The following is a 26843-nucleotide window of genomic DNA, read 5'->3' as shown; positions in this document are numbered from 1 at the left end:
GTCTTCCAGGAAGCAAAAGATAGGGGCAGGTGCTGTGGGACTCTCCTGTCTTTACAAGACACAGTGGCTAACTTCAGGGACCATTTGGTTTTCCATTAAGCATAAATCAAATGCCTCTGATGATTTTCAATACTGGCAGAATTGGGGCCAGACAATACCCTGTGAGTATATTATTCCTTTAGCCAGTTGGGTTTGTAGCAAACAAGGTCCTCAAAAAAGTGTCTGCACTGATTCTGCTACCAATTTTTGGTGGGAGCGGGCAGAGTGGCTTGAATTTTGTTGTCTGAATTTTTCAAGGAATGCACCAGGGTACCTACTCCCTTTCCTCGCCAACATGTCTTGATCCCTCTCCAACCCCTACCACCACCATTTATTTAGTGTGTACTACATGCCAGCAACTTTTCTCAATATTTTATTAGCTCACTGAATACTCAAATCATTCTTTGAACTAGATATTACATTACATCTATCCTAATTTTATTTTTTATATCAAACTTTTTATTTTTTCTATATTTTTATTGTCTATATTAATTAATATAAATTACAGATGTCCCCATTTTCCTTCCCCTCGCCCCCCTTTCCTCTGGCCATCACCACACTGTTGTCTGTGCCTATGTGTTATGCATTTATGTTCTTTGGTAAATCTTTTCACCTTCTTTCATCCAGTCCCCCATCACCCCGCACCCCCAACAATTGTCAGTCTGTTACATGTATCCATGCATCTGTTTACATTCTTTTTAAAGGATAGAAAACTGAGGTACAGAGTGATTAGCAAGTTGTTCACAGTCACACAGCTAGTAAGTACAGCAGCCAGAAAGAGAAAGCAAGTCTGCTTGTCTTGATGCTCATGACCCTAGACTACTTCTCCTAGTGCATCAGGAGAAGATTCTGACTAGTCCATATCACGGAAGGGAACAGATCTGCTTGGCCAGGGCAAGTGTGGACCTGCAGGTCATTTCTTAAACTGCTCGGCACTAGAGGTGTAGTTCTTGACTTCCAAGCTTTTGTGGCCTTTGAGTGTTAAAGGATCATAATGAATTATGGCGCTTTCCTGAATGCTGAAAGTTGGTTATTAATCATAGGGTACTTAGAGTATTGTTTGAAAAGTTTTGCGACATATATTGTTCATTGGTTTGAATAAGGATACACACACACACATCATTTAGTAAGCGTACATAATATTTATTTAATAACATTTTTAAATTGCATTGTGCTTTTGGGTACCTTTTGTTCCCCCAAGGACACAGAAATGTGGAAGTATTACAGACACTTTGCATTCTCTTTTCCAGTCTTCCTGCAAACTTCTGCTCTCCACAGAGCCCCCTACTGTTCAGCTTTGGAGTTTGGCTTAGGTCTGACAAGGCCCAGGGTGGAAAGAAAATGGATACAGAGGGGAAAGCAAGAAAGTGAAAAAAAAAAGAAAACCATTGATATACAATTTTGTCAGATTACGTATGCTTCTTCATTTTGAGTAAAAAGTAGGGGAGAGCCACTGCCTAAATTCAGTTGGACTCTGTATGAGATATGTGCAAAAATGCCTTTAATTTCTTTTAAGCAACAATTTGATTGATTATTCTCACAGTATTTTGAAGGAGCAGGAGATAATATTTAAATATATCCTACAGAGGAAACGAAACATCCTTTCTCTGCCTAAACATCTCATGCCCTAATGAAGGAAGGGAAAAGCACCAATTAAATATCTGCATGTACTTCATGGCTGAAGATAATGATATGTAAAGACTTGATAAATAGAATTGTCATCACAGTCTCCAAATTCACTGTAGGCTCACCAAATGTTTGAGTGGGTCAGATTATTAAGAATTTTCTAATTTCCTCATATTTTGTATGAGGTAACTGAAGCCCAGGGAAGTGCGCTAGATTCAAAGATTTGATTTTCATACTTGAGTCCTTTGGACTTTCCATTGCAAGTTACTTACTTTTCTTTTAACTAAGCTTCCTGGTGCTTTTAGTGTGAATTTGAAGTTGTTTCTAGAGCAGAAAATAGTCAATATTGCCTTCAATATATCCATAATATGATGGTTATGATCAAATGATAAAGACACTGTTAAGTTATAAGTAATTATCCCTTACTATATAGTTGCAAACTGAATCCTCATTCTAGATTTTTTTTTCTTTTTTTGGCCTGTTAAAGAAGAGCAAGCAGTCAGAGGTGACTGGTATTTTTTCTCTAAGGATCGATTTACCTGCCCACCAGGATGACACAAAACTATAATCTGTATAATGACTAAAAATACATATACACATACAAATAGACAGCATATTTATGTTGTTTAGGCAGATTATATTTGGAATACAGGGCACAATGAGTCTTGGAGACCTTCAAACAAACTTAGTAAGTAGTTGGCCAAAACTTCAGGCACAGAATTAACAGATGTCTAGTACTGGGCAATCTGGTATTCTCGTTTCCTGTAAAATTAAAAACATGCTGGGGCAATGAGACTGTTCTTTATTGTGCATTGGGTAGTTACATGGGTTTATATATAATAACAATTCATTGAGCTGTACACTTAAGATTTGTGCATTTTACTGTATATAAATTATAACTAAAAAACAAAACTAAAAATATTTTAAAACTGCAATAGACTATAAACAAAAAGTGGAAATGCAATTTATCTTGTTTATTTAATTTCAGGTTTGCTTTATCTTAATTACTGATTGGTACTTAAGAATGACTTGACACTCCCCCCCCCCCCCCGCTATATTTTTCTTTTTTGGTTTCTCCTTGTGTGTATCTTTCACTGTTATTTTAAAAGATTCCGTGATCTTATAAGGCGAGAAAGCCTGTAACTTACCCGTCTGAAAGATGGTGTAGTAATTATGTCCGAAATTTTGTACAACACATGAGGTCTTTAGGGCTGTGGGCTTGACATTGAAAATTTCTTTCACTTCACGCTCCTCCGTGGCCTTATATTTTTATGGGGTATTTCAGGCAACGGTATTGTGTTAGCAAGTGGGTCGCTGAACTAAATAACCATTCCCAAAGGTGCTATGATTCTATTCTTAATCTCGGATTCTCAAAATTCACTTTATTTCCCTTAAGAAATATATCCAGCACACCAGATTTGAAGGTATATTTTAAAAACTATTTGCTTTTATATTTTCATCTTGCGTTATAAACCCCCATTCGCTGACGTTTAGTTCAACCATCTGTCACTTTGTCCCCTCTCCGGCGGGTGAGCCTACAGGTGATCGAAAAACACCCTCGAAACATCCGGAAAAGGTTTAAGACTGAGACTCCCAGAATCCATCGCTCTCCTTCCCGCCCGCCTTCGGCTGCCCAATGATCAGGCTCTACGAGCCTCCTTTCGGCCCCATTGGTCAGCTTTCCCGTCAGTGAGGCCGGAACAGGGAGGGGAGAAACAGAGGACCCGGGCTGATACTTTTCCGGCGGCCAGGAGGCGCCACCAATGAACGCGAAGTAGAAGCTCTCGATTGGGTAGAATTTAGTTTGGGGTAAGAGGAGTTAGCCAATCAGAATGTACACATCTTCCCAGAGATCCCGCCCCTTCCTCGAGGTAACTTTTGGTGGCGGGAAAAGTTAGCAAGTTTTCGCGCCGGGGCGGGGCCACCCTAGAAGATCCGCGCTGCTCTGGAGGAGGTATCTCGGAGTTGACAAGCATGGCGGGGACAGTGGTACTGGACGATGTGGAGCTGCGGGAGGCGCAGAGAGATTACCTGGACTTCTTGGATGATGAGGTGAGGGAGGCGCTGGGTCGCGAGGTTCTGGAGCTTGGAGCTTGAGAGAACGGGCCGAGGCCACGCGGGACCCCTCTCCCCGCGGAGCAGCGAACAGGCCGGCAGGTAGAGGCCGGCCAGGCCTGGAGACTGCCGCGACCTGCTGGCACAGGAGCCTTCCACCCCGATCTTTTAAGTTTTCTCGCGGTGGAGTCAGTCCTTAGTTGGTTTTCTATTCTTGAACCTTAGCATTCCTGTAACTTTCTACTGAGTACGAGTGATGGCCGGAAGTTTGACAGGCTTTCTTGAAGTGCAGACAAAATGGCAAAGTCCACTTGGACCTTTCGGACGTCACTCCCGGCTCTCTTAGTTTGGGGGGTTAGGTGGAGGAAGCACTGCTCTAGGATGGTAGTGATCCGCCGCGTTGAGGGCTCCAGGTTTTAGAAGCTGACTTTCCGCTGGGAGGAAGACTTCTTATTTTGGCAGCATTCCTCAGTGATAAGTGAGACGCAGAGAAAAAGCGATTGTTATGCAGGTAAAGGGATTTTGTGTGCACCCCCACATTGAAAGCCATAGAATGTTGGTAAAGCATCTTGAAGGGTTGCTGATGCTGTATCCATAAACAAATAGCTGAGGCTCTCAGCTCCTTTAGTTTTGGATATGAGAACTCTTTCTATATTATACAGATGATCAGTAAATGAAACGTTTTGGTTATGTATATAATTTTTAAGTGGAAGTTCATTTTAGTATGACTATTAAAATCCCGTTTAATTTACATTTTAACAAAGTTTGTATTTATTGTCCTTTTATACTTACTATGAGCTCGTTTTAATTCCCCATTAAAGGCTGAGAAATGACTGCATACAGAAAAGCAGTTGATAATAGAAATAATAGCATGGACCTTGAGGAAGTCATAATCCGTGCACCGTCCCCTTTGGGTGTATATGTAGCCTGAGGCTAGTGAGTGAAAATATGGAGGAAACGGATTCAGCTCTGCTGCAGAGATGGACCTACCTTGCTGTGAGAGCTGCCTCTGTTTAAAGACGTTTTTGAATTGTGGCTGTTGTTATATGTGATGGTGGCTCTTTCGCAGGAAGACCAGGGAATTTATCAGAGCAAAGTTCGGGAGCTAATCAGTGACAACCAATACCGGCTGATTGTTAATGTGAATGACTTGCGCAGGAAAAATGAGAAGAGGGCTCATCGGTGAGTGACAAGGGTTTCCAAAGGGAAATCCTGGCTCTGGGTGAGAATGGCTCCCTCCTCTCTTTCCCACATTGGAACTGGCTTCCCAGGAGAGGACCTGGATGAAGTGTTGCCAACCTTGAAGCCCTCATTGCCTCACCTTTCCTTCCTGACCTTTATCATTTAAGAATGTCCACTTCTGCAACCTCAGTTGGTTAGAGCATTGCCCCGATACATCAACGTTGCTGGTTTGACCCCTGGTCAGGGCACATACAAGAATCAATGAATGAATGCATAAATACGTGGAACAACAAATTGGTGTTTCTCTCTCTCTCTCCCCCTCCCTCCTCACCTTCCTCCCCCTCTAAAATCAATTTAAAAAAATCGCAGTGTCTGTCTCTGTTTTGAGAGTCAGTTGTTTTGAGTTCTGCCCTCTCTGCCTAATTTTTCTCTCTCCTACCCATATGCAGCCTCCTGAACAATGCCTTTGAGGAGCTGGTTGCTTTCCAACGGGCCTTAAAGGATTTTGTGGCCTCCATTGATGCCACCTATGCCAAGCAGTATGAGGAGTTCTACATAGGACTGGAGGGCAGCTTTGGCTCCAAGCACGTCTCTCCCCGGACTCTGACCTCCTGCTTCCTCAGCTGTGTAGTCTGTGTGGAGGGCATTGTCACTAAGTGTGAGTGGGTTAATGTAAGAGTCTGAGAATGGAGGTGGGATAGACTTAAAGGGGCTGGGAAAGCAGGAGAGGTGGAGGAGGGCAGGATAATTTGTGGCATCAAAAAAGCGGAGCATTGAAAGTACCAGGTGAAACTTGAAGAAGCTCCAAGTGCACGGTGATTAGGAGGACCTTGAAGGGCTGCCTGTGCTAGCAGAATGATGAATTCTGCTGAGAGTGGAGGGGTTTTGGCTCTTGGCAATCTCCTCTTTCTGACCATGAACTTCTACTATTTCTCAGTTGGGACTGGTTGTACTTAAAGTTTTACATGGGTATGGTGATGTTCTATATATATATGTAAAGATGAATAAATGACAAGTATTATTGAAATAGCTTAAACTAGTTGGAGCAATAGTATTTGGAGTCATCATAGGCTTGCCTGGGTTAGGTCCCACCTTTATCACTGTCTATTTGGATGAATTTATATACATATTTTCCATTCCTAGGCTCTCTAGTTCGTCCCAAAGTTGTCCGCAGTGTCCACTACTGTCCTGCTACTAAGAAGACCATAGAGCGACGTTATTCTGATCTCACCACCCTGGTGGCCTTTCCCTCCAGCTCTGTCTATCCCACCAAGGTGAGGGGAATGAACAATTGGCCCTCTTTGGAGGTTGTAGTCAAATATATTTGTTTTAATGCAGGTAATTGGGTGATATCTGAAGTCTTTCTTCTAAAAGTAAATAGGATGAAAAGTAAGGATCAAGGATTGAAACATAGATTGTTACCCAGGAAATAGGGAAAGTTCACAATATTTTTTTAAAAAAGAATCAATACTCAAGAAAATTATGGAACAATTGGAAAAAGGAAAAATGTCATCTAATCTACATTGATTCTTTTAGTGAAGTTATAAAGTTATAATTTTATAACCTAAAAGTAATACAAAAAAATACTTATGCTATAATGCTACTATGTGCTCTTTGCAAGTATTTTACTACGGTTTGAGAGAAGGTTGGCATACGCCATGGCTTTATTCTTAGTGTGCAGGTTGATCTGAATTAAGGATGATATGAAGCCTTAATGAGGAAAAAGACGATTACTATTGATTACTTGATGTCTAAACTCATTCTCTCAAAGAATACCTGTCCCCACAATTAATTTTAATTGAGAGTTACTGTATCCAGAGAATTGTTAGGCATCCATGGAGGACACAAGTATAAATAAGACCCAGTCCTTGTACTCAGTTTTATCCACTGGTGGAGGAATCTTAACGTATAAACAACTAAAACAAGAATATCTTGTTTTATTATAAAGGCAACTTACTTTAGAATCATTTAGTCTACCTTCAGGTGAGGTGATATGTTGTGGTTTGGAGAGGTTAAGTGACTTGCTTATGGTCCAAGTTAGTGATATTCTTAAGGACTGGGACCCATGTCTTTTTACTTTTATAGGCCAGTTGCATTCTGTAAATTATCCTGCTCTCTAGAATTATACTTCCCAGAATTTCTTCTTCAGGAAGTATGCAAAGAGTACTCTTCTACCAGTTACTGTGGCCAAATGTCTTTGCTTGAGCCATGAAATACATCTGATCAGGTCTCTGGAGCTGTGTCTAATATGAGCTTAAGAGGTTGGGCTTTGGAGTTCTACCTGCCTTGAGTCCTGACTCCGCTACTTCTGGTGTGATCTTAGGGAACTTGTTTAACCACTCCCAGCCTCAGTTTTTTAAATCTGTTGTAAAATGTGAAAGATACCTGCTTTACTGAATTGTTTTGATGATTCATGAAATAATAGAACAGTGTTTTGCACATAGTAAGCAGTCAGTAAGTGTATTTGTTGGAAAATTCAAATTGCAAAGAAATAAAATGTCAAAAGTGTTTTTACTGAGGTTTAATATACATACAGGAAAGCTCACAGAAGTGTGCAACTTGATGAATACCTGTAAAATCAGCATGCAAAACAGGAAACAACCTTTCCAGCAATCAGAAGCCCCTTTTGAGGGCCCACACGGCCCTGTTAGACTGTCCTGATGTCCAGCAGCATAGATTATTTTTGCCTATTTTTATATTTTATCTAAGTAAATACTTACAGTAATAAACACTTTGTGTTTGCTTCTGTTTATGAGATTTATCCATGTTGTGTGTAGGTGTATTTTCTAAGTTTTCATTGTTGTACAATTCACTGGTGTGAATATATTACATTATTTAACCATTCTGTTGCTGGCATTTGGATATTGTCTAATACTTGGTTATTAGGAATAGTGCGGCTGTGAACTTTGTAATAAAACGCTTTGGGTGAATGTTTCTGTTTGGCATTACCTAGGAGTGGAAATACTGCAGCATAGTGAAAGCATGTATTCATCATTAGTACGGGAAGAATCTTAATTTAGATGTTAATACAGCTATGGTCCCTTCAGACTATAGATTACCTCTTCCCATTTAGATGGTGTTATTAGAACAGATAAGGTTGGAAAAGCTGGAGAAGTCATTTGGCTTTTTTTGTATTTGGATATTAAAATCTCATGAAGTCATCTTTAAATTATATCATTTCCCTCCACAAATAAGTGGGGTATTTCTAAGCTAGGGCTGAGATAACTCTGCTTTTCTGTGTGCCTTTTCCAGGATGAGGAAAACAATCCCCTTGAGACAGAATATGGCCTTTCTGTCTACAAGGACCACCAGACCATCACCATCCAGGAGATGCCGGAGAAGGCCCCAGCTGGCCAGCTTCCGCGCTCAGTGGATGTCATTCTGGATGATGACTTGGTGGATAAAGTGAAGCCTGGTGACCGAGTCCAGGTGGTGGGGACCTACCGTTGCCTTCCTGGAAAGAAGGGAGGCTACACCTCTGGGACCTTCAGGTAAAGGGTCAGTCGTGAAGTGTTTAGAATACTGTTGGCAACTTCCGTTTCTGGTGGTAGTCTTTCTCTAGTTTGCTAGTTTGCCATAATCCAGAGAGTTATAACAGGCAGGTGGAGTACTCTGCCTGCCTGGGAGATGGGATACCTCTTTTCTATAATAAAACTGGTAATGCTATCTTATGCTAAAAGTGGGAGTTACTGGTAATATGATTATAGCTCATGGTTTACCTGGGAGAATTTCATGTATTCCTACCTCCTTCCCACATCTTCTGCCTGAAGCTCTGTGGGTCAGCAGGAGATAAATTCCCAAGCTGAGGCATCATCTGCATGTTGAGGTCATGGATGGAGAATCAGTTGTTTAATTCCGAATAGCTTTTCTTCTCTTTGTTTGTTTGTTTTTCACTTTGCTGTTTTAGATAATTAACCTAAATAGGTTCTGATGTTAGAAATTGAAAATAGCAGGCTTTCTCTTAATTTTCTTCTTTGTTCCAGGACGATTCTGATCGCCTGTAATGTGAAGCAGATGAGCAAGGACATTCAGCCTTCATTCTCTGCTGAGGATATAGCCAAGATCAAGAAGTTCAGTAAAACCCGTTCCAAGGTCTGGATGTCCTTCAGGGATTTGAGGATGGGGATGGATTTGTATGGGCTATGTTAGGGCATGGCCATCTTTGAACTGGATCAGGAGGAAGGCCAAGGTTTTTCCTCTAAAGTACTTGGTTTTGACCCAGTCAGCAAGTAACAGGGTGTTTTTGCTCTTTGTTCTTTAATATTTCTGTTGCGCTACCTGCTGGGCTGCTAAGTGAAATCTAATATAAATAAAGAATAGGAGTAAGAATATCAGTGTGCCAATGAGACTTTACTGAAGATTCATACATTGTAACTTAAATTTAAAAAGTTGTGTTATTTTTTAGTTCTCAAATTTGTTTTTGTTTTTCTTTTTAAAGGCTGTTCGCATTTAGAATTGAACAAAATACAGTGCATGTGTGATAAAGGTTACGGTTGAAGCACAATGCATACTCTTATTGAACCTGGAAATACTTTTCTGGCTTAAAAATTGAGGTCATTTATTGATTAATATCAATGGAGAATATAAAGATAAGCAGACTTCAGTCTTGATCAGGGTTCGCTTTTTTTCTTAAAAATTAAACCTCTAAGCAAGTTTTGGAATCTAGGCTTTCTTTGTACCTGTTCTGAAGATGATCTGATGGATGAGGTTTGTCTTAAAGAGGAAGCTTTTAGGAATAAAACCAGTATTCATGTACTTGTATTTCTTCAAGCATTTTATATAGGCTACAGTATAATGTGGAGCTCAGCAGAATCCCATTAAATCTCGTTAGGCTTTTCATGCCATTGGTATTTCTCTTGTAGGATATCTTTGACCAGCTGGCCAGATCGTTGGCCCCCAGTATCTATGGGCATGACTATGTCAAAAAGGCAATCCTCTGCTTGCTCTTGGGAGGGGTAGAACGAGACCTAGAAAATGGCAGCCACATCCGTGGGGACATCAATATTCTTCTAATAGGTATGGTGTTGGGGGTTTGCTGTAGACTCGTGGCCTTCCCTTGTGGAGTGTGGTGAGGGACACTATAGCCTGTAAGATGGTATATTCTATACCTGGCTGTATTTTAGTCCATCGAAGGGCAAAGAACTGAAATGAATTTATTATTATTATTATTTCTAGGTCTCTTGGTTTATATACCTAAAATATATTCCACGATGGTAAAGGGAAAGTGGAGGAAATAATGTTAATAACCTATTACTGTACTTCTGTTATTCCAAGAGCTGTTCTATAAAAGCAGACTTGCTGGGCAATGTGGCGGAGTTTCTTAGAGAGTCACCACTGCCCCCATCCAATTATAGGAGACCCGTCAGTTGCCAAGTCTCAGCTTCTGCGGTATGTGCTCTGCACCGCCCCCCGGGCTATCCCTACCACTGGCCGGGGCTCCTCTGGAGTGGGTCTGACGGCTGCTGTCACCACAGACCAGGAAACAGGTAAGGGACGGTGTAAGTCCTTGGCAAATGTCCAGCAGTGAGATGGAGCGTAACTGTTGGTGCATGCTCTAGGGACCGGCATGTGTTGGGACGATACCCCTGAGAGGTTAATTTGGGCCAGATTGTAGGGGACTGAGCATGTGGCAGCAGTGGGTGAGTTATATAAGTTTGGGTTGCCTTCTGTTGACAAGAATGTCTCCTAGAAGGCTATTTAAAAGAGTTTTGAAGGAGAAAGCAAATTGGAAGGGAAATAAAAGTGAAGATTGTACTATTTCCTAAATTAGAGGAAAGGGTTTAAAGACTAACAAAAAGAGAACAGAGACCGAGTTAGGAAATTACTTGATGAGGACGAAGAGAGGAAAGTTCTTCAAAGGAAGCTGGTTGGAGGCTAGCTGCTTGGGGTCAAAGTGGAACAAGGAGATGAGATTCAGGTTAGAGCTTGAAACTGTGACCCGCCAGGGATTCTTCTAAGTCTCAAGGAGCTGACTTCACTATTTTCTCATGTGCGACAGTGAGAGGTGCCTAGGAGGAAGGTTGAAATCTCCCTTCTGTCCCCTACAACCTAGACTGCAGCATGTATTATTACCCCCCTACTTCCCAGGGGAACGCCGTCTGGAAGCGGGGGCCATGGTCCTGGCTGATCGCGGAGTGGTTTGCATCGATGAGTTTGACAAGATGTCTGACATGGATCGTACCGCCATCCACGAAGTGATGGAGCAGGGTCGAGTGACCATCGCCAAGGCTGGCATACATGCACGACTGAATGCCCGCTGCAGTGTGCTGGCAGCAGCCAACCCCGTCTATGGCAGGGTCAGTGGAATCAGACACTTACTCATTGTCCTCACCTTCATTTAGTTTTGCTGAATAACTGGGCCAAGAAGTTTAGTCCAGGTGACCCAGCGGAGCAACAGGCCAAAGTAAGCTTATCACCTTAATACCATCCTTGGTTTAGGGCCATGGTTCCTCACCCATTCATACACATCAGGATCCCCTGGAAAGTTATTTATTTAAAGTAACTTTAGAAATACAAAGAAGACAACAAAAATGACCTGCAGTCTCACCTCCCAGGTAACCTGTATTGCCATTGAAATGAAAGCACTACGTACACATGTTAGGATTTATAAACAGAATAGAGAGATAGAATATGGAAATTAAAAGCCTTTCTCCTATTTTTTTTCCCCCCAAGAAATAGCCATTAACAGCTTTTGAGTGTTTTCAGAAAATGGAAAATAATCATGTACCAACAATGCACTCTTTATCTCCTTTTAAGAATTAATCTTTCTTTGGCTTTTAGTATGACTATGATATGCTTAGATGTAATCTTGTATTTATTCCAGTTGGGGTTTGCTGAGTTTTGCCTTTTTTTAAACAGCTGTTCGGTATTTCACTGTATGGTTTTATAGTAAATTTGTGTGACTAGTCTCCATTTGATATTATAACAGCCTTTGCTGTTATCCCTTTTTCCTTTCTGCTTTTATGAATGAAGTTGCAGTGAACATCCTTTTATGTGTGTTTTGGTATACATTTGGGAATATGCCTGTGTGTTAAATACCTAGTAATGGAATTCTTGGATTGAGTTATATGCATGTTTATTTTGGTAGAGATTGCTAAATTGCCTCTTAAAGATTGTGCTGTAATAATAATATTAACTAGTATTTATAAGTGCTTTATGTTTATCAACTCCTTTCATCCTCACAATAACCCCTGTGAGGTTAGGTAGTTTCTTTATTTTACAGATGAGAGAATGGAGGCATAAAAGTTCAGGTAACTTGCTTAAGGGTTACAGCCTAGAAAATGGCAAAGCTAGGATTTGAACCCAAAGCCCATGGTGGGCTCTGGCAATTTATCCCACAGTGGGAATACCTGTTTTGGTGGTGTTATTTTAAACATATAGGTGCCTGATTCCTACCCCAGAGTTTCTGAATCCAAATCTCTGGGTTGGGGCTCTTGGTAACTATGGTTTAAAAAGGCTTCTTAGTTTGGTTCTAAGGATAGTGTGGGTTGAGAACTATAGGATTTTAGATTAGTGCTAAGTGAGTGTTTACATCATTTTGAAGAATTTTAGGGAAATGTAGGGAGAAAATGGCAAGTCCAGAAATGTGAACCTGGTCAGAATAATTATTAATCTTACCCGCAAGGTTGTTAGATCCTCTGACTGAAGTATATGTGGGTGGGTAGGCATCAGCCTAGTAAGTTTTGAATAGAAAGGTAAGAATATAGGGATTCTTGACTCCCAGGGGAAAACTCCCATGATTCTTACATTATAATTTGTACATTGTTGGTCATTTTTATTTTACAATTACCTTCTGAGTAAGGGGCTCCAGAGTTTCCAAATGCTTCTGGTTTAGCCAGTTTGTCTTGTCTTTATAACAGGTAGGGGAGAGGTAGTCATTTGTCAGGGTTGGTCCTGCCTTGGGAATGAGAGGAGCAGAATAAAGCTTAGGAAGGAGGAGGCTGGTTTTGAGACCCACACTCAGCCTGTTGGAGGTACCTAGCCTGGGTGATGGCTCTGTTTGCTTGGAAGGAAGGGGTTGGTGAGTCACTCAGGCCACCTGAGCTTCTGTTGCAGGTAAAAGAGAAGAATTAAGTATTTTAATCATGTTAAAATACTCTCCTTCACTGCTTTTGGTTTTTACTGTAAGATCTGTTCTTCCATTCTCACTCCCAGAATCAATCCAACTTCCTTGTCCCTTATATTGATTTTTACCTGCACTTTCCTTTTTTCTTGTGTCCCCAGTATGATCAGTACAAGACCCCTATGGAGAACATTGGGCTGCAGGACTCACTGCTCTCCCGATTTGACTTACTCTTCATCATGCTGGATCAGATGGACCCTGAGCAGGATCGGGAGGTCTCGGACCATGTCCTCAGGATGCACCGTTACAGGGCACCGGGGGAGCAGGATGGCGATGGTGAGGCCATGAGAGGAGTAAGGAGGGGAAGGGAACCTAAACAGATCCTGTTATCCAAGGCCCAACTGAAGTGGCGGTGGGTGCCAGGGATGATGTCAAAGATGCACTTACCTGCCTGGCCACCTCCCCTTGGTGCTCACTGGAGAATATTATAAGGTGTGTTTTTAGTTCATTTCTGGCTCTGGGAACACTTTTGAGCATCTTTTGTGGGCCAGGTGATTCCACCTTCCTTATTTGTGGCCTCCACATACCTGTGGGTCCTTGCTTTGTGAGTCTTGTCTCTCTTCCTTCCTGTGCTATAGAAGAAGCAATTTCCCCCAGGTTAAGCTCTTTCTTACTCTCTCTCAACTTGGTTTTTCTAGCTATGCCTTTGGGTAGTGCCGTGGATATCCTGGCCACAGATGATCCCAACATTAACCAGGAAGACCAGCAGGACACCCAGATTTATGAGAAGCATGACAATCTTCTGCATGGGAACAGGAAGAAAAAGTGAGCATTTCTCATACCTCTCCCTTGAGGGAACCGGAGATTAATGTCATATTAGAGCATGTGTATATCTACTATTGTATCATATTAGGGCATGTATATATACTGCCCAGGTTAAGATTAGGCCTGGAGTTACAGCCTTGTGGGCCTGTTTTCTTTCCTTCTGGATCCATAGGTACACCACTTTTCCTGGCCAGCTGCCTTGTAAATGTTTGTGGGTGATTAAGCTTAGGTTCGGTTCTCTTCCTAAAATAGAAATCTTGATGACATGCCTAACTGTTGGTGGGTGTGTGATCTCATCCTCATATGTGAAGGATTGGACAAATCATGTAGCTATTTATGTTGAGGTCATGGTGAAGGGTCAGAGGATGGCAAGCTCTGGAGGCTTTGCAAGTGGATTTGGATAAAGGAAACTTGTGATCAGATGCTGAAAGCATGACATGTGAGATCTTATCCCTCTATTTTTGCCCGTGGTGCAGTAGGAAGCATAACATAATCTTCAAGCCTGTTGGTTTAAAACAAAATTTTGAGTCAGAAAACTGAATTTGACTCTACTTATGCTTCTGTAAGTCATAGTTTTCCTATTTATAAAATAGGGCAAATAATAACTAAAGTTCTTACCTCACAAGTAATACCTGTAGAATTAAATAAAAATATGTGAAAGGGCCTTATACATTTTCCATATGAGACTTATGATAATGAGTTCTAGGCTATGTCTGCTTTGCCCCTCGATCTTGGCTTCCCTGAGGAGAGGCAAAGCCTTAGCCCAGGCAGATGCTGAGGTGTGGCAGGGCAGTGGAATTCACTGTATGCATCCAGGGAGAAGATGGTGAATGCAGCTTTCATGAAGAAGTATATCCACGTGGCCAAAATCATCAAGCCCATCCTAACACAGGAGTCGGCTGCCTACATTGCAGAGGAGTACTCCCGCCTGCGCAGCCAGGACAGCATGAGCTCTGACACAGCCAGGGTGAGTCCCCAAGGGCAAGGTGGGCTGGGAGTCTCTTAAGTATGTGACTGGGAAACAGTGTCTGCTGTCTGGGAGCTCTGAAACTGTTTTAGTATCATGGTTCTTTTTTACATTTTTCTTTCTGGTCATGACACAAGTTTAATCATTTCTGTTTTCCAAGGAAAATGAAATGAGAACCCCACAGATAATACGTGTCTGATCAATGCGGATGGTATTGGTCCCCGGAAGTTGTGATCTGTTTAGCAAACGTGAGCAACTTCTGGAAACTGAATTAGTATCTATTTTCTTACACGCAGTGTTAAAATATGAGGTGCCCTCAGAGAGCTCAGATCTGGGATGGGGAGGCAGAACGGTAGATAGGAAGGTCATACATGCAGGTTTATAAATATATGGCACAGTGTGATACCTGAAAATGTTGGAGACAGGTGAAGAAGCTATTAACTTTTCCTTTAGACTTTCCAAAAGTGGTATGAATATCAGGAAAGGATTTCCAGCTGGACTTTGACAAACGATTTGGACTTGGGCAACTGTGATGGTTTTCCCAAAGCTATTTCTTGAGACCTTACACACCAGGCCATGAATTTATCTAAATGTTTTGGGGCACTTCAGTTCATATAGGATTTCACAAAGAAAACCAAATCCAAACCCTTGTTATGCAATATAGACATAGATTCTTGGATTTAGATATGATCCCAGATCATCTATTCCAGCCTCACACCAGGACAGGAATTCCATTTTCTAGAATTCATGTTGGGACGTCCTTGACCTCTTCAGTGAAAACATGCCTGGTGTATCACTGCATTGAAATATTAGACTATGCTTCTCCTTATTGAACTTAAACTTGCTTCCTTATGACTTATACCCATGAGTGTCAGTTTTGTTTTCTGGAGATATTGTATGACTTGTCTTCTTCAGATTAAATAGCCCCTTTCTTTTTAAAGTTTCCTGTCATGCGAATACACTCCAGTGTGCCAAAGGCCCTCCCACTGGACATAATACACCAATCAGAGCTTATAATGGAGTATATAACCTCCAAACTCTGGTAGCTTTCTAAGTCATTAAAAGATTTGCTTAACCCATATAAATGTGAATATATTTGTTTTTGAATGTCAGATTGGGTTTAAATGATAATTTTGAAAACTTGAAAGTAGAAGTGACCACATACATCACTGAGGCATCACAATGGGAGATGGGAGGTGTGATAGAAAGTCCCAGCCCTTTGTTCTGATCCCAGCTCTTCAGCCAGTTTTTGGACCTTGCACAAATCCTTTCCCCTCTCAGGTCACAGTTCCTTTATTCATAAAATAATTAGAAGGTTGGATAATGGCAGGGCTTAACCAGAAGGCCACATCAGAATCGCCTGGAACTTAAAAATAGTGCACACGTCCAGTCCTAAACACAGACGTTCTGATTCCTTAGGCCAGGGATCCTATTCAGACAATAAGAGCTAAAAGAGATGAAGGCATCCCAATTTGGCAGGCACCCACCCCTGTAAGAACCATTTGGTAAGAACTTGTCAGACTTCTGCTCTTCCTTTGGATTTAGTGAGTTTATTCAATTTCTAAAAGTGTAAACTCTTTCACACCTCTCTCATAGTGTGACCTTGGACAAATTACTTGAGTCCCATTTTTCTCATCTATAAAATTTTCCAAGAAATTAAGAGTGTGTAATGATTAAGAATATAAAAGCAAAGTTCTTGATGCATTGCAGGCCTGCTGTAAGGGATTCCCTCTCTCCTTTCACTTTTGTACTCTTTCTAGGCTTCTAAAATTTTTCCAGCTGTAAGATGCCTAATTTTCTTTCCTGTTCACCTACTCTTCTCTCCCTCAGCACTTTCTCACACATATTTCCTTGATAATTTTCATCTTTCTGAATTTTGTATGGTAGTTATACAGAATACAGAGCTCTGAACCCTTTGCTTGGACTTCCTAGAGCTTTTCCGGTCATTGGTGTCATTGTTTCCTTTTCACTGCAGTGGGAATGGTGGGCATGCCTGAAAAATATGTGTAATGCTGGATACATAATCGTCTTTTGTTTTCTTCTGCAGACATCTCCAGTTACAGCCCGGACACTGGAAACCCTGATTCGATTGGCCACAGCCCACGCCAAGGCTCGCATGAGCAAGACTGTGGACCTGCAGGATGCAGAGGAAGCTGTGGAGTTGGTCCAGTACGCTTACTTCAAAAAGGTGAGGATTCAGATGCTTGGTGAGAGGTTCTTCTGAATAAATCATTGGTGCTTGGGCTTATAGCCTCCCATGGCTGTCCTGTGTTTGAGTCATCAGCAGAAAGCAGCATCTGTCCACCAGCGTTCGTTTGCTTGGCCTCTAGTTCTTTGCGACCTGCAGCACCAGTGGTTCCCAATTCTGGCTGCATGTGAGAACCAGCTGGAAAGCTTTAAAATACCGAGGCTAGGGCACTTGGAGGGATTTTGATTTCATCGATGTACTGTAGCTTCTTTGCTTCCTTTGCTTCTTAGAGTAGATGTTTCCAAAAGATTGACCTTGATTATTTCCCTCTTCCTTCTGTACCTTCCCCCTTGGCAGCCTCTTCAGGTAGGTGTTGCACTGACACTTCAAAACCCCATGTCAAAAGTCGAACTCTCAAACTTGCTTCTCATCATATTTCTGCTTTGTGACATTGCATCTCTGTCACTTCAGACCTTGAAGACTTGACTCCCTTTTACTCATTGTTCCTGCTCCTGGACCCCCATCCCCCAACCTAGTGAATTATAGCTTTTTGGGGTTTAACTGTGGGTCTGATAAGCCTTTCTTGGCTATTTCTCATGCTAGGGTGGGAATAGTCTTAAATTTAATGTAAATACTTGATTTATAAAGAAATGAATTGTTTCCCACTTAACCATTATGGGCTGGAGTTTTGTTTTTACTTTTCATTCATTTCTTTATTCAGTAAACACTCTTTGAGTACCTACTGTGTGAAAGGCATTGAACACATCACCTAGCATTTCTAAGGATGGGTAGCAGCCTATCTCCTGGTCCTGGTTCTGGGACTTGGGGACAAGAGAGGCTGGGTGAGTCATTAGAACCATGGACATCATTTCTGCTGATGGTGCAGAATGGACCCTTACTCATAGGTCTTTATTCAGTCCACTGGCATCAGTGACCCCTCCCCGCCCACCCCCGCCCCGCACCCACCTATACACACTTGGCTTGGTCCTAGGTTCTAGAGAAGGAGAAGAAACGTAAGAAGCAAAATGAGGATGAATCAGAGACAGAAGATGAAGAAGACAAAAGCCAAGAAGACCAAGAACAGAAGAGGAAGAGGTAAGGTGGGGCAAAGAGCAATTAGAGGAAGAGACTCCAGTTAGGGCGGGAGGAGGTTTAGAGGGTGGATCAAGTTGATAGATGAGAAGTTCTTCAGAGAAAGGTGCCTGAATCTTCAGAGTTTGGGGATGAGGGTGAATTGGACAAAGGAGAGAGTGAGTGAGCCCTTGCTATCTTCAGTGGGATGGCTTTCATACTCTTTCTTGATAGAGAAATGCTACCTAGCAGGAGCAGTAACTCACTCGGAAGTTTTTGAGTATACATTACAGAATTTTTTCTACAAGATTAATTATTCCTCTTTGGACTATGGTTGAATTTGTGAGGGTGGGCGATAGGGAAAAAGCACTGAGAAGCAGAAAAATAACAGTTTATACGGGCCTAGGCCTAATGTTTCACTTTGATTCTAGAAGGTTCTGGTTCTTTTTCTCCATGGTCAGAGGAACTGGGTAGGGCTTCCTAAAGCTTTTCTTAACTGCTGTGGTTATTTTAGAAGGAAGACTCGTCATCACTCAGATGCCAGGGATGGGGACTCATATGACCCCTATGACTTCAGTGACACAGAGAAGGAAATGCCTCAAGGTAAGAGAGAGCGTCCCTTACTGATAATGAGGTGGTTCCTTTGACTCCTAATGTTTTTAGCTGCTCTCTGCATTGCATTTTATGAAGGGCTCCCATTTTCTCTGCTTGGGACCCTGTGTCCAAGAGGTCTATTCTAAGAGAGCCTCAGAAACTCATAGTAAAACTTTGGAAAATAAGCTTTGCTCAGTTGTTTGCTTTCCTCCTAGATGAACTGTGCTCTGTGCCAAGCCTGGTGCCAGCACCCAGATAGTGTGTATTGAGGGTCTTCTGCCTGACACAGTTCTTACATTGTTCCTTCACTGGAGATTTCCCTTTATCCTAATTGTCCTTCCTGGCCCCATAAGAACCCTAGGAAATAGTTTTCAGCAGAGTCATTGAGGGGTGGGGAGCGGACAAGGTCACTCCTCTTGTGTTTTTGCAAATGGCTTCTTCACCTTGTCTTCTCACTCTCTGCAACCATTTATCCTCTCAAGTGCAAACTCCAAAGTCAGCGGACTCACAGGAGACCAAAGAATCCCAGCAGGTGGAGTTGAGTGAATCCAGGTGAGTAGGGAGGTGAATTCCATGTGTCCTGGCAAGGCAAGGGCTTCTGAGGGAGAGGGTATGAAACAAGCTGCCTGTCAACTGAGCTCGAAACCAGAGGCCTCAAGGTTTTAAAAAACATTTTATATTCTGATTATAATTTCAAACTTAAAAAGTTTGCAACAAAATAGTGTAAAGAGTTCTTACATACCCTTTACAAAATACTCCTGGTTTATGCTTTATCATTTGCTTTCTAAATTTCTATAGGTGGGAATTTTAAATCTGAAGTCCTTGTGAAGTCAGGAGGGAAAGTCTTAAAGCAAGGACAAATTTTGTCTTTGAACCTTTGGTTCTTCTCAGTAGGAGATCTATATAGATAAATAGATACATTTGTGTACAAATATAAAAATATACATAAAAATAGAAATATGTCTATGTAATTTATAGCTAACACTTTCTGAAACTTGTAAAAAATCTCAAATGATAAGTACAGAAAAAACAAATATAAACACATATTTATATACATTTATAAATAGAAAAGTATGTATCTACTTATAAATTAAATATATTAATTAATATATAAATATATATTGTTACACATATATAAACATGTTATATGTTATATAATTACATATAAATAAATATGTGTTTATATGTTAATAAATTTAAATATAAAAATATGTGTATATTTACAAATATAAACAATAAGTATATATGAGGTCTGTCCGGAAAAAGTCCACCCATTGCTGATATAATGAGAATGGTTTGAATGACATCAGTGTAATCTGGTAGCCAAGGAAGGTGGACTGGAATGCACATGCATGAACAGTGACGGCTTCACTGTACTAGTCACTGTGGGTAGTAGACTCCGTTGAGTGAACGTTTGTACTCTGTGACCATTGCATTCAAAATGAGCTGAGTGAGTGGAGCAATGAATCTGCATCAAGTTTTGTGTTAAGCTTGAACATTCCTCTGTGGAAACTATTTGGATGACTCAGAAGGCTTTTGGGGACGATGCAACGAGTGCAGTGCAAATAAAAGTGTGGTACAAAGACATTTCAAAGATGCGTTGAGAATCTGTTGAAAGCGATCCATGTTCTAGAAGGCCTGCAACAAGCAAAACATGTTTGAGAATGTTGAACATGTATGGGCTGCAGTCAGCAAAGATCAGTGACTGGCCGTGTGAACTAGAAGCTGATTGGGGATTCTAAAAACTACTGTGTCCGAGATTTTGATGCAGGATCTTGGCATGAAATATGTGTGGCAAAATTCGTTCTGCAATTCAGGAAAATAATAAGATGGGGCAGCTGATGGCGATTCCAACAAAGTATTTTGGAGTGTTTTGAATAGTGGAAGAGATGCTGGGAAAACTGTGTGAGATCCCAAGGTGCCTACTTTGAAGGGGACTGAGGTGTCATTGTCCTATGTACGATGTTTCTTGTGTCTTCTTCAGTACACGTCTCTGTTTTTTGTATTACATGGCTGGATACTTATATTTGTTTTTTCTTACTGAGCTGTTATTTGTTTTGAGATGAAGAGTTTTACACTAGTTTTAGAAACAGTTTTATCTCTAAATTTTGTTACTGAATACCAAAGAAACTCCATGACTAAGGTTTGAGTTTTTTTTTATTACATTAAGCGTGTGCACAACACAGTATGTTTACTGAAGAAATTTGAAAGCATTGAAAAGTAGGAAAAAACATTAAGATGAATTGTAATTCCACTCCCTAGAGATAACCAGTGAACTGTATCTGAAAGCACTTTCAAAATCGGCTCATATAGATCTCTTTCTAATGACTACAGAATGTCCATAGTATGGATGTGTAAAATTCTATTTGTGTTTTCTAATGATGGACATTTAAGTTCCATAAATCTGCTGTTTACAGTAAAACATTCTCATTTATCAGTGCACTTGTGCAAGTGTAGTTAGCTGTAAGGTTAATTTCTAGAAATGGACTCCCTGGGTATGTACTTTAAAATTTTAGTACATGTTGCTAAATTGCCTCCCTAAGATGCCATCCCAGTTTACATTTCTACTAACTCCCAATTTCCCATACCCTCAAAGGCCTCTCATTTTAAAATACTTTCATTTCTCCAGGTGCTCAAACTGAAGGTTTCAGAAAGCTCTGTATACAACAGTTTAGCTTTAAAGGGGGAGACTCTGGCGTGGAGCAGGCATCAGAGACATGGGGGGCGGTGTAGGGGGATGACTGTGCTGCATTAACACCTTATTAGGTTTTCCCAACAGATCTTGCCTGGAAGCATTTGGGTTTGTTTACTCCTTCACCCATTTTTCCTGTCTTGGGCAGGTTGAAGGCATTCAAGGTGGCCCTCTTGGAAGTGTTCCGGGAAGCTCATGCCCAGTCGGTGGGCATGAATCGTCTCACAGAATCCATCAACCGGGACAAAGAAGAGCCATTCTCTTCAGAGGAGATCCAGGCAGCACTGAGCAAGATGCAGGACGACAACCAGGTCATGGTGTCTGAGGGCATCGTCTTCCTCATCTGAGGCGGACTTGTGTTTCAACTTTGGGGATCTGCCAAGAAAGCCCCCACCCTAACCCCCATCTTGGTCTTTGCCTTTATTCCTGTGAATAACATTGTTTAATTGAATTGAAGTTGAGGGGCACGTGCTGAAGCTGAATCAGGACTTGGTGGAAGCTTTGGGAATGAAAGCTACCATGTGGTAATGCAAGAGTAAAGTGGGAAAGGACTAAGACTATTGCCTCTCGTTGGAAAAGGCTGGATCATACTGCCCACTTCCATCCCCAAACAAACCAAACCATTGTTTGTTGTAAATAGCATATAACTTCTGAGTATTTTGGGGGCACAGCTTTTTTTTGTTCATCCTCTGTGTTGGTTGGCTTTTATTTTCTCCTAAGCACTTTGGTCTAGAGCAGGCTTTGGGTCGTTTTATGCTGGTGGAGAGAAGTTATGGAAGCAAGTCATGAAGGGCAAGAAAGCTTTCTTTGCAGAAGCACCAGTTAAGACTGATACGACGAACCATTGACCTAAATACTCAACACTTTGAATAAACTTATCCATGTTTATACTATGCATATGGCCTTAGGTACTGTTAGAGACACATTTAATTTTGTTTTTCTTAAAAGCTCTGCCTTATGAGATTTGCTGCTTCCCCATTTGCACAAAGCACCACAAGGTGGCAGCAGGCTACCGTGCACTCTTTGGGGGTTAAGTCTGTAGGTAGTTTTCTTCCTCAGTGACACCAGCATTTATCAGTTAAAGTTGTACGCACCAAACCCTGCTGATTTGAAATAGCTAAATGGCCACAGGAAGCCAGTGAATGAAAGTCTAGGAGGAGAATTGATTCTCTGCTGGCTTTTCTGAACCTGAATCAAATCCCCTTAATGGAGAAACTACCAGATAACATCAGATATGTCAATATCATGTGAGTTTTGCCCATAAAGAGGTTTCCTTACAGAATTCTTGTGAAACCACATATACCTGGGTATACAATCTTTGGGATTTGTTAGTCTGTTTGTACAGAAGCTTGTAGAGGGACTAGGACAATATTTCTACTGTTGTCTGGTTTGAATAGCTTATGGAAAACATTTAAAGTTGCTTAAGTTAAAAAAAAAGTGTGTGACTTTATGAGAACCTGGGTCACATGGACTGGAAGCTGCTTGGAAAAGAAGAGGAAAGTGAGATTGGTGAAGTACTTCCTCCTTCCTTTGTGCTGGGAGGAGCCCCTCACCCTGAAGCGATGAAGCAGGTTTTCTTCTTCCTTTGGTTTTTCATGGCATACGTTTTTCAAAGGGAAGACAAGATTGTTGGGGAGTCCCATTTCATCATCTTTGTGATTTATTTTCACAGACGTGAAATCCAAGTCCTATTGGGGGTGATCTCGAGAGCACAGTTGTGAAGGGGTGGGGGCAGTGGTCCTGGAAGGAGGTGGACATTGAGCACTGGCAGTGGGAGTGACGTACTGGATGCAACAGTGGGTGCAAAAGTGGGATTTCCCGCTCTTGAGGCCCTTGGCCTGAGGATATGTATGTCTGATGTGTCAACATCCTAAAAGTGAATGCTCAGAGGTGCGAAGGTAGGTTTACAGTTTGTAAGGAATATAGAAAAATTAGTAATGTAAGAACAACTACTTCCAACTTACACTTACACTAAACCTACTTTTGCTCATCCCTATATACCGAAAGGGCACACAAAGTAAAGAGCTATAGGAGTTGAGGGGCCAGCAGGGAATCGGGGAGGCTATGAGCTACTGATGGGGTACTGGTGTAAAGAAAAGCTAGGGGTCTCCAGGGGTCTTCTCAAGTAATATGTACCAAAAAGGCCAAACATTTTGTTAACAGGACTCTTGCTCTCTATCCTTCACCCCTGAGGAAACTGAGGCACAGAGTGGGAAAGTAACCAGGAGCACCCAGCATTTTGGTAATACTTGTAATACCAACTTTACCTTGCTCACAGCTCAGCTCTCTGCAAGCAAACAAAAGAACAGAAGGTAGAAGAATGTTTTAGGCAGCCACCACAGATATTAATTGCATTAAAATCACTTACTGTTAGAGACTCAATGAATCTCTACAATGAGTTTTTAAAAATTTGTATGCATTATTTCCCAACTTAGGAAAAAAATAAACGAAGTTGTTAAACACTGTAGAACAGTTTATTGTCAAGAGCTCCAATTCCTGCTGTGCAAACTTGAGAAGGGCAGCTCAGGCCCAGGCTTCCCTGCAGGCCGGCAGCCCCGGAGGGCACTGCTGTTGCCACACTGCTGAGATGATTGGTCAGGAAGAACAAGGGCTTCATTCCGAAAGAGATGTGTTTCCATTTAGGTCTGCCATCTGAAATAGTTAAAATAATTGGTGGGGCTTAGTAAGTTGTACTTTGAAAAATTGTGCTGTTATTCCTTAGCTCTCCTGGATAAACGAAGCATCCATATTGAAAGGATGGTTTTCAAGAGAGGATTTGGTAAGTCATTGGAATTGAATCTCTTCTCTGTGACCAAATAACTTTGGTTAAGTTTTGTGCTGCTTGTTATTTTGTCTGTATAGCAGGGTGATTACTGCTTGTGAGGTGCTTGTGAGACATGAGAGAGCAGGTGGTTAAGTGCCCTTGGGCATACTGCAAGTTACAAGTTTCATTAAAGTGAAATGATTCATTTTAATAGGTATTTCTTTTCTAACAAGTGATCGTTTGATTAAAGCCATTTAAAGTGGTTTCTCCCTTGTTGAGTTCCTGAACTCTTCCCTGCCGTTCCTGTCCTCCAGTCAGCGTGACTCTGCCTCAGGCGCTTCTCACATGGAAGAGCCCCTACTTCCAGCTTGGATTCTTCAGCCTCTCCTAAGGCCTGAAATCTCCCCAGTGTGGGCAGTGCCGGCCTAATCCTCATAATATCCCTGTGAGGTAGGGTCATTGAGACAACATAGAGGAGGAAGATACAGAGCTTTAAGAAAGGCTCCCAGACACCAGAGGATCCATAGTTTATCCCTTTCTTGTTTTCTCGCGTTTTCAACCCACTCCAGTTGTGCTAATGATTCCAGGCTGGCTGAGGTGATATTCCATTCACAGGGAATAAGGGACCTGTTGTATACAGTTTCCAACACCTGTGTACTGGCTTTCTCTAGCTATGCGGGCCTAAAAGCAGCCCTGTGTGTATTCTACTTCCTTACCATTTCCCCTCCCCTCCCCTCAGAAGCCAGGTATCTCCACTTACGCTTCACAGGCGGGGAGGTGGAGAGGTGGAGCATTTTGCACAGGTTACACAGAAATCTTCCGAGAGCCAAAAGTTGGCAGAGGGAAATGAGCCCTGCACTGGGAAGCGAGGGCGCTGTGTCCAAGTTCCTTTTCTGACAGCATGCAGTTGTGTTAACGTGTCAGGCTGGGCAAGCCACTTCCTCAGAGGGAAGTGCTTGGTTTCTTTATCTGGAAAAGGAGGTCGTTGAACTAGGTGATGTCGGAGATCCCTTCTGGTAATTCATATGACTCTGAACACCCGGAGTCACTTCTACCCATGAGACATGTCAGCCAGGTCAGAATGAACCTTCGATCATCTTTGTTAAATACCTTTTCCAGGGTACTGATATTTGTGCTTCTCTACAGGGTCCGGGACATATAACACCCCTTTTTTAATTACAAAATCATAAGCATGTACTTCTGTAACATAAAAATATCACACTCAAGCACACCATGACATTTTAGTTGAAATGTTCAAACTGTTGTCCGTCTTGTGCGAGACATCTATATACCTTAACAAGCACTCTCAAGAAGGCCTTACTTCTGCTGGACCCTGTATTTCATGGGTCCAGGATGTTTCCAATTATCTTGAGATTTAATTCCTAGGAAAATTTTAGAACAAAATAAATTTTTGTACAACTCCACCTGAGTTCACTGAAATATAAACTTGGTTCACTTTCTTTTTCAGATTCGATGCCTCAGTGATGAGGGCTGGTGTCTGTTGCCTCTCTTGTTAACCAGCATCTAATTCTAGCTCATTTTCTTCAGTTTTTCCTCTAGGGAGAGAATTAGGATTCTCAATATTTTTACTATTAAATTCTGAGTGTTTTCCTATGGCCTGTAGGAGGATATTACCATCTACTTAGATTTACCATTCTTATTGATACTTGAACTATTTGATAATAATTCTCCCAGCAGATACTTCTTAAAACAAGCTAAGCCTTCCTGCCTTTAAGTACTAATGTTTAACCTTGGCATAGAAAGGTCGGCTCATGCCATCTTACATATATGCGTTGCCATTCTAGTCATTTAAGTGGACAGCGCCAGAGAATACAGGGTGGGGCAAAAGTAGGTTTACAGTTGTGAATATATGAAACACAATTTACCCCTATGGCATTATTTATTAAGTATTATTTTCCATACAAACAATTGTAAACCTACTTTTGCTCTACCCTGTATATCCAAAAACAGCCTAAGGTTGGATCGAACTATGTGCATAGGTTCTATTTTTTAAAGTATTGCTATGTCTAAAAAAACAACATGGACTGTTTAGGAAAATAGAGAACAAAATTATCTTACCATCCTAACATGACTACTATAATTTTGTGTGTGTGTGAACTTTAAAACAAGTCTTAAAAGTAATTAAAACTCACACTTCACAATATAGCCATTTTATCAGCCAGTTATAGGTTAGGCATTTGAGACTGAGATTAATGAATAATACTCTGTAGGAATTTAGGGACTAAGAATAGATCCAAATCTTTGAACTTAAAGTCAGAATTCTGAAAATCCATACTGCGGAAGAAATGCAAGCATTCACATGTCACATTTCACTCAAATGGACAATAAAAACTAAGAGATCAGAGTTAACATAGGAATGTTGTATACAGGTTCCAAGCTCCCAAGCAAACTGACTCCCAGAAACAATTTCATGCACCTAGTGATTGGGCAGGTGAGCAAGTGTGGTCCTGATAGTAACCAGCATTTAAGTCCTAGGTGTCATATAAATTATTGAATCCTATAATTTTATGAGGTGGAATTATCTTCTCAATTTTATAGAAGAGGAAATAAGCTCAGGTTAGATAATTTGCCTGGGGTCTCAGAGCCAGTCATAGTGGACTCTAGATTCAAACTCAGGGCTATCTTTATTCTTAACTACCCTGATCTAACCACCATACTGCCCTGGTCCCTTTTAGTACTTCAAAGTGCTGAGATTGTGTTGGGAGCTGGAGGTGGTTAGAGCTACATCTATGAGTAAACCTGAGGTGACAAGGTCTG

The 26843-nt window shown here is 41.4% G+C and overlaps 1 protein-coding gene across 2 annotated transcripts; it reads left to right on the top strand.

Moving 5' to 3' along the window:
- Positions 1–3528: 3528 nt before the first annotated feature.
- On the top strand, positions 3529–22655 carry MCM3 (minichromosome maintenance complex component 3). 2 transcript variants are annotated; one of them, XM_054568815.1, is made up of 17 exons: positions 3529–3717; positions 4790–4902; positions 5352–5560; positions 6046–6176; positions 8155–8393; positions 8886–8994; positions 9765–9918; positions 10257–10388; positions 10990–11198; positions 13126–13300; positions 13663–13789; positions 14606–14756; positions 16804–16944; positions 17936–18039; positions 18530–18618; positions 19092–19161; positions 21450–22655. In XM_054568815.1, the coding sequence occupies exons 1-17, from the start codon at positions 3640–3642 to the stop codon at positions 21646–21648; spliced, it is 2430 nt and encodes an 809-aa protein (XP_054424790.1). In that variant the 5' UTR covers positions 3529–3639; the 3' UTR covers positions 21649–22655. The 2 variants fall into 2 exon arrangements, with proteins under 2 accessions (XP_054424790.1, XP_054424792.1); XM_054568817.1 differs by lacking the exon at positions 4790–4902 and having other exon boundaries at positions 3665–3717.
- The last annotated feature ends 4188 nt before the right edge of the window (positions 22656–26843 follow it).

Source organism: Pteronotus mesoamericanus, unplaced genomic scaffold (assembly GCF_021234165.1).
Source record: "Pteronotus mesoamericanus isolate MK-2021 breed Mesoamerican mustached bat unplaced genomic scaffold, CSHL_Meso_final contig_20, whole genome shotgun sequence".
NCBI classification, from domain to species: domain Eukaryota; kingdom Metazoa; phylum Chordata; class Mammalia; order Chiroptera; family Mormoopidae; genus Pteronotus; species Pteronotus mesoamericanus.
The sequence above is the reverse complement of the archived record's forward strand: the minus strand, read 5'-3'. Positions and strand labels throughout refer to the sequence as shown.